Genomic DNA, 12,421 nt, shown 5'->3' with positions numbered 1-12,421 from the left:
ATAATTAGTGATTGCTTTTGCTCAGCTCTCATCCAATCCAACTAATTCCCTTCACATCAGGGATCCTGGGAAACTTCTGGGGGGATAAATCTGTCTAGTCCTGCAAAAAGCTAAATGGCTGCAATGCCATCCCAATGGATGAACCAATGTCAGAGGACAGGGGGTCAGAGCAAACATTATCCTAGGCAGAAATGGATGAATATCATCCCCAGATGACATACTCTCAACAGGAAAGGGAACTTAAAGCTGCAAGCCTCAGAAATACTATCCTTCATACATGCATATTGTGTCTATACACATATATTTATATATACATACGTACACATATATATATGTGTGTGTGTGTGTGTGTGTGTGTGTGTACACAGTATACAAATATACCTGCATATAAATATATATAGTACTTATATATTGTGTTTTTATAGAGAGGGGCAGGGAATATATATGTATATATGTGTATATACACCAACTACTTTGGTACTGACTACCATGGCTTTGTGTATATATGTATAATATATATACATACATATAAAATGTATAATTTACAATATACATAAATGTTCTATATTATATAATTACACATATATAATATATGCATTTGGCATGTGTAATAGATGTATGACATAGAAAAACACATGCAGGTCCATAGCACTATTCAGTTCCCATGCTCTGACTAGGAATATTATCCTAACATTTCAATCCCTAGAATGGAATCTTCTGCATCCCCTCCCCCCCACCATATGCTTCCCTTTTACAGAAAGCCAGGTGGACATTTCTATGTTGGAACCTCCTTCTCACAACCCACAGTCTTAAGTGGGTTCTTGGAATCTCCTGAGATTCAAGATATGACCTGTGAAAAGGTGGTATAAATGATAGAGAGGTGGAGCAGATCCCTCATCCCTATTTCTTAAAATTTCTTCTTGTCCACTTCAGGATTTCCTCAGTACCTATAATCAGAGGACACTGGTATAGGTTTGGAAGGTGGAGGAAAAAAGGAACAAAGGAGACTGACTAGAATCTTCATCTCTCTCACTGCCTCCTGCTACTGCTTTTAGCTCTTGTTACTATATAAACAGAAGTTCTAAGTCTCATACCTCCAGGATGGGGGTGACCTGGCTTCAGTATCCACACCAGTCCCCCGCTCTTCATCCCACACAGGTCCATCAGTATCCTGGCCTTCCTCCTTCACATACAGACAAGGACCAGACAGTGAAAGAGGAAAGTCAGCAAATATTCACTAAGAGCAGGTATCAGAGAAAAGGTAAAAACGAGTACCACTAAGGTATCTGATGACAAACTAAACAAAGCACTGGAATGAAAAACCAGAAAAATCTGAGTTTAAATCCAATCTTAGTCATTTACTAGCTAGGCATTTGACCTCTGTTTGTCTCAGTTTCCACAACTATAGTATGGGCAAAATAATATCTGCCCCTCAAGATTATTGTGAGGTTCAAATGAAATAATATTCATTTTTTAATAGTGTAGTGTCTGCCCCATAGTGGGTGCCATATAAAGACTTATTCCCTTCCCCATTGTGTGTGGCACAGTGGAAAGAATTCTGAATTTCAAGTTGGAAAAATTCAGTTCAAATCCCAGTTCTGACACTTGTTAGCTATATAACTATGGGCAAGGCAATGAACCCCATCAAGACTCGGTTACTTCATCTGGAAAAATGGGGTGATAATAAGTCATATAATAACTTATCTCTTAACAACTTGATGAGGAAGGTGGCAAATTATCTACATAAGACCCAGGTCCTACCTACATGGAGCTCTCAGGCTGGTGGGTAGATCTGATACAAGTTCATTCTGATTTTATGGGTAACAAAACTGAGGTCTAGATAGACTAAATGGGTTTATTGGATCTATAGAACTAGTAGATAGCAGAGTTAGGTCTCAAACCTAAGTTTTCTGTTTCTATATCCAGTGTTCTTCCCCCTATACCAATCTTTCTAAGGCACATGACTGTTGTAAGGAAAGCATTTTGTAAATTTAAGTAAGTCACAAACGGTGAATTTGTTCATTGACCAAACAAACATTGTAAAGACAATTTTGAAAGACTTAAGAATTCTGATCAATGCAATTACCAACAACTATTTCAGAGAATTTCCTTTAAAACCAAACTCATATATTGCTATTGAGTAATGTTTCTCCTGATTTCCTAAGTCATTAACACACACTCTGTCTTGAAATCATTTCATACATACTTCATTTCCTTATTTCTATATTAGATGTATATTGTCTCTCAAAATGACAGGAAATTGTTTTACCTTTTATTTTGTATCCCCATAACTTTGTATCTAAGAGGCCCCTAATGAATGCATAATTGAAAACATTAAAGTCTAGAAGTTTGTTGTTATTCTACAGAAGAGTCAGGGTAAAACTAGGTAAAGTGAAAGGTTCTTTAATAATATTTTTAACTATAAAGTTTATATTAAAACATGTATGTAATAGCATATTGTTATGTTAAAATAAAATATTATATTAAAATATAATATATAAATTTTAACCATAGAAATATTGGGCTCAGGCTATGACAGAGCTCAAAAAAGATTTTGAAAATCAAATGAGGGAGTTAGAAGGAAAACTGGGAAAAGAAATGAGAGAGATGCAGGAAAAACATGAAAATGAAGTCAGCAGCTTAGTCAAGGAAATCCAAAAAAATGCTGAAGAAAATAGCATGCTAAAAATCAGGTTAGGTCAAATGGATAAAACAGTTCAAAAAAGTTATTGAGGAGAAGAATGATTTAAAAAGGAGAATTGGCCAGATGGAAAAAGAGATAAGGAAGCTCTCTGAGGAGAACAAATCCTTCAGACAAAGAATAGAACTCAGGGAGATTGATGAATTTATGAGAAATCAGGACTCAATACTTCAAAACCAAAAGAATGAAAAATTAGAAGAAAATGTGAAACATCTCATTGAAAAAACAACTGATATGGAAAACAGATTTAGGAAAGATAATTTAAAAATTATTGGAATACCTGAAAGTGAAAGTCATGATCAGGAAAAGAGCCTTGACATCATTTTCAAAGAATCACTACAGGAAAATTGCCCTGATATCCTAGAAGCAGAGGGCAAAATAGAAATGGAGAGAATCCACAGATCCCCCCAAGAAAGAGATCCCAAAAAAGCAACCCCCAGGAATATTATAGCCAAGTTCCAGAACTCCCAAGTTAAAGAGAAAATATTACAAGCAGCCAGAAGGACACAGTTCAAATATCATGGAGCTCCAATCAGGATCTCACAGGACTTAGCAGCAACTACATTGGAAGATCATAGGGCTTGGAATATAATATACTGGAAGGCAAAAGAGCTTAGAATGCAGCCAAGAATGAACTACCCAGCAAAACTGAATGTCATCTTCCAGGGAAAAAGATGGACTTTCAATGAACCAGGGGAATTTCAAATGTTCCTGTTGGAATGGCCAGAGCTGAACAGAGTGTTTGATCTTCAAATACAGGACTCGGGTGAAGCATAGAGATTGGAGGAGAATGGGAAAATATGAGGGACTTAATGATGATGAACTGCATGTATTCCTGTATAGAAAAATGACACTGATAATACTCATATGAACCTTCTCAATTAACAGAGCAGGTAGAAGGAGCTTTTATAGATGAAGCACAGGAGAAAGCTGAATTTGAAGATAAAATATGGTGTAAAAATGGAGTAGATGGAAAAAAGGGAAATGTAATGGAAGAAAGAAAAAGGAGAGGAGGAATAGGCCAGGATATTTCATATAATAAGATTTTTCTTTATTACAATGAGCTATTGCAATGATATGGAAGGGGGGAAGACAAGGGGGAATGAGGGAATCTTCGCTCTCATCAGAGGTAGCTAGGAGAGGAAACAGCATATATACTCAATGGGATATAGACATCTGGCATAAGAAGGAGAGGGGGGGAATAGGGGGAAGGGGTGGGGATGTGAATGAAGGAGGAGAGGATGGACCATGGGGGGAAAGTGGTCAGATTTTCTTTTTTACTTCTTGCAAGGGGCTGGGATTAGATGGCCTGTCTGGGACCCTAGGGCCAGGTGGATGCTGGGCCTAAGGGGTGGTATGGGGGCTCCAGGCCTCTTGGCCCCAGGGCCAGGGATCTGTCTGCTGTGCCACTCAGCTATCCTACAGCAGAGTCAGTGAAAGGAAAGAGAAAATATAGTATATGGTAGTGGAGAAATACGAAAGGAGGGAGTTGCGATCAGCAATGGCAACAGTGGAAAAATATGGAAGTAAGTTCTGTGATGGACTTATCATAAAGAATGTGATCCACCCATGACAGAGTTGGTGGTGTTGGAACACAGACTGAAGCACATTTTTTATTATTATTATTATTTGGGGGGAGGTGCAGGGCAAATGGGGCTGGGTAGCCTGCCTGGGGCCGCATAGCAGGGTGATCGTAGGGTGTCTGAGGCCGGATTCGGACTCAGGTGCTCCTGGCTCAAAGACTAGTGCTCTGTCCACCACCCAGCCGCCCCTACTATTATTATTATTTTATTTTATTTTAGGTCTTTTTTTTCTTTTTTCTGTTTATGCAGGGCAGTGGGGTTGGGGTGGCTTGCATGTCACACAGCTGGGTGATTGTTGGGTGTACAGGGCCAGATATGGGCTTCAGTGCTCCTGGCTCCAGGGCTGGTGCTCCATCCACTGCACCACCTGGCCATACCTACAATTATTACTATTATTTTTTTAATTTTAATTTTAATTTTTTTCTCCCCTTTATCACCCAAGTGAGTCACCCAAGAATATTTTATTAATGTATAAAAAAATTGTTTGTACAAAATGAGAATAAATGAATATTAAATTTTTAAAAAAGAGTGCATTCTAGCCACAACTTGTACAAAATCATAGAGGCAAGAAATAGAATATTGTGAATGAGTATTAGCCATGAGACCAGTTTGACAAGAATGAAGAGTTGATGAAGGAAAAAATATGAGATAAAAACAAAAGGAACCAGAATAAAGAAGGTTTTAAATGTCAAAGTATTTTCCAATTAATAAATGGTCAAAGGATATGAAGAGGTAGTCTTCAAAAGAAGAAATTCAAGCTATAAATAGTCATAACAAAGAATGCTCCAAATCACCAATAATCAGAGAAATGCAAATTAAAATTATTCTGAGATTCCAACTCATAATTAAATCAGATTGACAAAAGAAGATGACAAATGATGATGGGGCTAAGGTAAATGAGGCATATTAATTAGTGTACTATTCATGGCATTGGTCCAGTAATTCTGGAAAGCTGTAATACCACAACAAGATCTATGCCCCAAAAAGATAAGAGAAAGGAGAAAAGGCTTCATTTGTACATTTTACAATGCCTATGTAATAGATGAGTGTGTGGCCAAGGTCAAAGCAAAAACCAAGAAAAAAATATTAAATATGTAAAGAAGATTACAGAAATTTATTTCCAACATAAACATAAAATTACAATATGACTCTGTGCCCTAATTCCCCTACATCAATTCTGCAACTTGAGTTCATCACCTCTTTGTCAGGAGTTTGCTAGCATGCCTCATTTTTTTTATTCTCTGAAATTGTAGTTGGTCATTCCATTGATGAACATTCTTAATTTTTTTATATGTTTGTCTTTACAATGTTGTGATAATTTTATAATTTGTCCTCCTGGTTCTACTCACTTTATTCTGTACCTACAAGTCTTCCTAGATTTCTCTGATACTATCCCTTTTATCATTTCTTTTGACACAATAGTTTTCTATTATGTTTGTATACTGAATGGGATAAGGCCTGAGATTTCTTCAATAGAATATTATAGATTAGAAATAGTTGAACTGTGTGTTATATCTCTTCTGCCCCTCCCCCCCCTGACAAGCAACTTCTGGGGTATCATGACCAAAATGTAAAGAGTCAACTGACCCTGTCTTATCTGTTGAAGTCAGAACATTCCTCTGGACTGGAGGGGTAATCCTGTCTCTGTTTGAATTAAATGCTTTTTTTTCTTTAGATTAGTTTACATGTTTAGATTGTGAAGACCACATTCCTCAATAATGTGGATGGGTCAGTTGGCGGGGGGAATCGAATTACGATATATGACCCTTAGGGTCTTTTGTCCCTTTGCCTCATTCTTATCTTTAAGGCAAATATAATAATAATAATAATAATATATTATTATTATTATTATATATTTGGGGTCTGCTTCTCAAGAATTGAATAAAGCTTTTTCTCTTCATGCCTTAAGAAATCTATGAAATTTATTTAAGTGGTTACATTCATCCCACCCATATACCATAATACTTTCAACCATTTCTGAATTATTGGACATTTTCTTGATTTCTAGTTCTTTGCCCCATAAACACTTTCTTTAGCTTTCTCTATTTGTGTTCGTAGCAGCACAAATCTGTGTTTTTTTCTTTTTACACCACTCCAGGGTCAGAGGGTCATGAGTTTTTAACTTCTGCAAACCAATCACCCAACTTCAGAATGAGATATACATTTGGGGGAATAGTCAAAATGAGAATTTATTTTGCTTGACTCTGCATAGTTGTTAAAATGTTTAGGGAGATGTGATGGAGATAAGTTTGGAGACAAAAATGCTTGTTAATTGAAAAAAAGTAAAATTAAATAAAAACTTTTTAAAAATGTTCATCTGAGGAGTTTAACCCAGAAACTATTAAGATTTAGAGGAGTGTCGTGATCAGATTTAAGTTTGAAAAAGCATCGTCTTAAAGCTATGTGGAAGTTAGAGTAGAATCTTGAACATATCCAATCCCCTTTTCCTCGTGACATTTTCAGATATTTGAAGAATGTGCTTTAAGAGAACTCTTTAAACATCTTAGATATCTTTGTATTCCCCACAAATATCAATCACAATTCTGAACACATAGAAGGTCCTCAATAAATATTTGAATGAATGAAATGATAGAATTAATTTTGAGTGGAAGAGGGAATAACTTGAGCAAAGATGATTTCAAATTTATGGTGCTGGGAGAGGTGACCAGGGGATTTTAGAGGCCAAAAGGACTTGTTGATCTGGAAATTGTCAGGGTACAGGAGTCAAAAGATTACCAGGAAGTTCATTCCAGGATTCGCCACACCATTCTCCAGAGTAGTAAGAGAAATAGGCTCTTGTCTTCCTTGGTTTTTTTCCTCCATTTCCTGGGTCTTTCAGCTGAAAAATAAGCAAGGGTTGAAAAGATCTCTGCTCCGAGAGGACAGAGTGAGAGCTGACACCAAGTTTAGGATTGGTACAGAATGGAAGGAGTAAGCAGCATGTTCATAGTCTGTATTAGTGGAGAGATATAAGAAAAGCTCATCCCTGACTCTGAAGCCCAGATTTCAGTAAACCATTTCTATTCCCAGACCCTCAGGCAATTCATCTGTATAAATGACTTCTGGGTTTCTACTTTCCTTACAATAGAATTTTCTGTAGACTCTTATCTCATGAATTTAGGAAAATAGGTAAAAGCATGACTTGGATCATGGATTAGATGACTTATATTGGAATAGAAAGGGCCCTTAGAAATCATCTAGTCTGTAACTCCCCTACACCCCATTTTACAAAAGAGGAAACAAAGACACAGGAGAATTTAAGTGACTGGATCAAAGTTATGTGGTTATATAGAAGTTTAGTTTGGACTTGAAATCATGGCTTCCATGTCCCAACACTGCATATATATATATAGATATATAGATATAGATATAGATATAGATACATATATCTATCTATCTATATATATATATAGATAGATAGATATATGTATCTATATCTATATCTATATCTATATATCTATATATATATATAGATATAGATATAGATATATATACATATATATCTATCTATATATATATATCTATATCTATATCTATATCTATATATCTATATATATATATGAAAAGTGGAACTAACAAGGCACAGGAACTTTAACAGATAATCCACTAAAGCCTGGAATTTCTTGGGATTTCATCTTGCCATCCTGAGGAGGCAGGGCCTGTGCAGGGACCTTTCACAGGGTTGACTTCAAAACATACAAATTCATTAGAAACAACATGGTAGATAAATCATGGACTCAAATCCTTGCCTATGTCATTTACTAGAGTATGATCCTGGGCAAATCATTTAAACTCCCTGAGTTTACTCCATCTATATCAAACAAGGAGGTTGAACTTGATGACCTTCAGCTTCAAATCTATGATCCTATGATCATTACAACTTCCTTGCTTTGATGTTGTCCAAAGAAAGAACCAATAGAATTATTTTAGATGTAGATCATTCATTGAAGAAACTCTGAAAGATGGAACACAGCCTTTTGTCCTAGTACCCTCGTCTCTCATTTCCTTCCCCTCTCTCCCTTTAAATAATACTCCTCATTATGACCTGTATAATAACAATAATACAACATATCCTGTTCTAAAGAAAAAAGACAAAAATATATGAAACCCATAAAGCCAGGACACCTTTCTATTCTCAAGAAAACAATAATCTCAGCACTGAAATGTTCTAAGAATTTGGTTCCATGTTAACGATCTCCTCATAAGTCATCTCTTTCCCAAGAGGTCCAGAAGGAGATAATCAAACGGTAAGGAAAGCTTCAACCAGGATTGATTTGACTGCTGTTGCTTGCTAGTTGGATGTTGACTTCCTAATACCTTATACTTCCTTATTGAAGCTTTGTATTTGGTCCAAGAATATAATTTTGGATAGAACACTGCCTTGGAGTCAGGAGAATGGAAGTTCAAATCTGCCCTCAGACACTTGACACTTAGCTTTGTGACCTTGGACATGTCACTTAACCCTGATTGCCTTACATTCAGGGCAATCTCCAGTCATCCTGATTCATGGTTCACCATTGGAACCAGATAACTTTGGAAAAGAAAGTGAGACTGGTGACTTAGTACAGTACCCTCTCACTAAAATCCAATTCATCACTTCCCTGATATCATGGTCTTCTTTTAAAATGAAGGACAAATATCATAATTTTACCTAATGTAATTAGGTAAAGAATTTTAATCTCTTTTGACCTTCTACAAATACTGTATTAAGCCTCTACTACTGGAGAGAATCCTCCAACCAAGAAAAATGTAACAATGGCAACAATGGAGAAGAGAAGGAAATGGGAATATCAACAACCATAATCTCCGTTCAGTATTAGAAATCAGTCACAAAATCTTGTCCTTTATTTCCTTCTTCAATGCTTGCTATTACTTATTAGATTTGGATCTGCAAAGTCAGCACATGGAAAGTTGGAGTTTGGGGTTTTGGTATTTGTCTCTGGGGATTATATCTTCAATCTAGGAACATTGCCAACAGGCAGGTAGTAGAGGATCTCCAATCACACTGATCTATATCTGACTACTGGACCCAGATAACTCCAAAGGAGAAAGTGAGGCTGGTGACTTTGCACAGTGCTCCCTCACTTAAATTCAATTCACTTAGATGCCATGGCAGCACCTTATCTTTGAGAATAAAATACAAACAACAGCCTTTACTATGCTTCAAGATTCAAATGAATGGGTTTTCCATAGAGAAGACAGAATATAGTATGCTCTTCCCACTCAAATATTAATTTTTCTGTAAAATAAAACTGTTTATTAAAAACATAAAGTACAACAATTCATCATCTTGATATAATCTTATCTTTGACTAAAAATAGTACTTTTACGCTTGACCTATAGCACCCACTGTGTCTGTCTATGGTTGCCTTAGTCTCTCACTTCATCTACAATGAGCTCTAGCCACACCACTCCACAACCAACTAATTACCACCTGGTATGCTGTAGGGGTTACCTCTTGTCTCATCTTCTCCCTTTACAATTCTGTAACCAAAATCCAATCAACCCTGCCATTCCTTTTGGAAAAGATGTGATGGTCTGCTCCACTTTGACTCTACCCCATCCCTCTGATTTTCCAAATCAAAACATCCCTCCTCCCTAGCTACCACTTCCCCTTCTGTGTCTTCCTCTATTAGAATATAAATTCTTTGAGGGCAGTATTGCTTCTTTGGTATTTGTGTACCCAACACAGCATATGTTTGACCCTGAGCAAGTGCTTAATAAAATTTCTTTTCATTCACTAATTACATTAGGTAAAATTATGATGCTTGTCCTTCATTCTCTTAGAAGACCATGATATCAGGAAAGTGATGAGCACATGAACCGGATTTGAGTGAGAGGGTACTGTACTAAGTCACCAACCTCACTTTCTCCTCCAAAGTCATCTGGGTCCAATGGTGAGCTATGAATCAGGATGACTGGAGATTGCCTGAATGCGAGGCAATCAAGGTTAAGCAACTTGTCCAAGATCACAAACCTAAGTGTCAAGTGTCTGAGGTCAGATTCAAACTTCCATGCTCCTGACTCCAAGGCAGTATTCTATCCAAAATGATATTATTGGATCAAATGAACAGCTCCAAGAAGGAAGAATAAGGTGATGAGGAAGACAACACCCAACTAGCAAGCAAGAGCAGCCAAATCAACCCTGGTTATTTGTGAAATGACAGGTAATGCCTTCAAATCTGAATTATTTAAAACAGGATTCCCAGTTTAATTCAAGATTTAAAGAAATAAACATTTAGAAATCATTAACTACCTTTCTAACCAACCTTCAAATCTAATCAATGTTCTCTCTAAACTGAGGATGATCAATTCCATTGATTGTGCTAGGCTCTTACTATTAGCACTCAGCACTCCTGTTTCTTAGTTACCCATCCCTCCCTGTAATTTGTATTCTGTACTGTGAGAATTTGTAGCATGAATCCCAGAAGCTGTCCCTTCCCAATCAGAAAGGAGTGATTGGCCCTTTCAGTGTAGAGGATATTCCCATTCTCATCCCTATTTGACTATAAGATGTTCACTAATCAATTATTTGCATCTGCACACCACTATTCTCTTTAGTTTCCACAGCCAGACCCCCTGCAATTAGTAATATATGGAGTTTTGTTTTTTCAGGTGAAGTTCCACCAAAAATGACTCACTATAAGAATTTATGCTTTACTTTCCAGAACAACATTTCACATTTGAACAGACAAATAGGAATATAAAAGTAATTTATCCAGACTTTAAAAAATGAAACCATAAACCAAGATGAAGATAAAACAAAAGAAACAATTCTTGGTTCCTCTTATCTTCTCTTTTCTCCCTCTCTTCTCTTCACCTGCCTCCACACTCTTCTTGGTAAGCCCCATATAACCTCCTTTTCCTATGAAGTCCTAAATTGTCTGAATTTGGAACATGCATGCATACAGAATCATACTCAAATATAGATGCAGAGTATGCATAAGGAGACACAGTCCCATACACATACTCACATACACACATATGAACATATGAACTTATATATATATACACAAAACAGAAACAGTTTTTTACTCACATATTTATGAGCAACTAGATCTCAATGCTCATGGATAGAATTAAAAAGTCGATTACTTTCAGGGAAGGAAAAGACTAAATGTGACTGTGCTTTGCCCTTGTCCTTTTATTTCATCAGGAAAAAGACTGGTCAGAGTTCAGTTATGAACTGGATCCTCACACAAAGATTCTCAGCCATCTCATTAGTTCCTGGTGCTGCAAATAACCATCTGCTTGCCATCCTACCAACTCTAGGGGTGGGTTTCATGGTAGCATGACATAGTAGATAAAGCTCTGGACTTCTAATTAAGAAAGTCTGGGTACAAAACCCATTTTCTAACTGTATGAGCCTGGGTAAGCTAACTCTCTGGGCCTCAGTTTCCTCAACTGTTAAATGAAAAGGTTACATTCCATGACTTCTAGTGACCTTTTGAACACTAAATCTAACTCCCATGACTATAATGTTTCCTTTCTTGCCTACTCTACTCATTCATGGGTTCTCTAGGGAAATCAGATTCCATGGAAAACTTCTTAACTGACCTCTTAGAAAGTATCCCACTGGAAAATAACTGTGTCCTTCAAAGCTCAGCTCAAGACTCATCCTCTTCAGGAAAGTTTCCCCCTGCTGTTCTCCCAAGGATGTGGGATAAAGAGAGGGCCAGTGAGGTAGAGTTGAGCCTCACCTGTGATTGTGAAGGGTTAGTGCATACCTGAATTGACTGAATGGATCAGAGGTATGCACTCAGCCCTTTGCAATCAAAGGAGAGGCTCAGCTCTGCCTCGCTGCATGTCCCTGGCACCCATTAGATCCCAGATCTAGAGCTAAAAAGGATCTCAGACACCAGTTTGTCTAAGCTCCTCTGACAGATGAGGAAACTGAGATTCAGGGAGGGTAAAGGTTTTCTTTCCATTGTATTTCTCTATCTCAACTGAGTCACTGCATATATATTTAATCATATATTCCTCTGGGGTGTGTGTGTATGTATGTGTGAGAGAAATGACCTCAGAATGTTATCCTTGGCATCCCATTTAGTCTCTAGCAATGCATTGTGCGCCTAATAAATACTTTAGTGAATGAATTTTATTATGTTTTGAGAGACACTCATTTTCTCCCAAGTCC

General features: G+C 37.0%; 1 protein-coding gene across 6 annotated transcripts in view; it reads right to left on the bottom strand.

Annotated features, from left to right (window-relative positions):
- Positions 1-12,421, bottom strand: part of SLC28A1 (solute carrier family 28 member 1) — a 56,448-nt gene that overhangs the window by 30,656 nt on the left and 13,371 nt on the right. For 5 of the 6 annotated variants that reach the window (XR_012477923.1, XM_074233943.1, XM_074233942.1 and 2 more), the window contains 2 exons: positions 7,021-7,123; positions 1,095-1,183 (listed from right to left, as the gene is read on the bottom strand). Coding sequence is in view for 5 of the 6 variants with exons in the window: in XM_074233943.1 (XP_074090044.1) it covers positions 1,095-1,183; positions 7,021-7,107 (176 nt within the window). In the remaining variant the exon portion in view is untranslated. Of the gene's footprint in view, positions 1-1,094; positions 1,184-7,020; positions 7,124-11,323; positions 12,409-12,421 lie in introns of those variants that run through there. The other variant, XM_074233945.1, reaches the window with a different exon arrangement.

The sequence above is a fragment of the Macrotis lagotis genome, chromosome 4 (assembly GCF_037893015.1).
Source record: "Macrotis lagotis isolate mMagLag1 chromosome 4, bilby.v1.9.chrom.fasta, whole genome shotgun sequence".
Taxonomy (NCBI): domain Eukaryota; kingdom Metazoa; phylum Chordata; class Mammalia; order Peramelemorphia; family Peramelidae; genus Macrotis; species Macrotis lagotis.
This window is presented reverse-complemented; position numbering and strand designations above follow the sequence as displayed.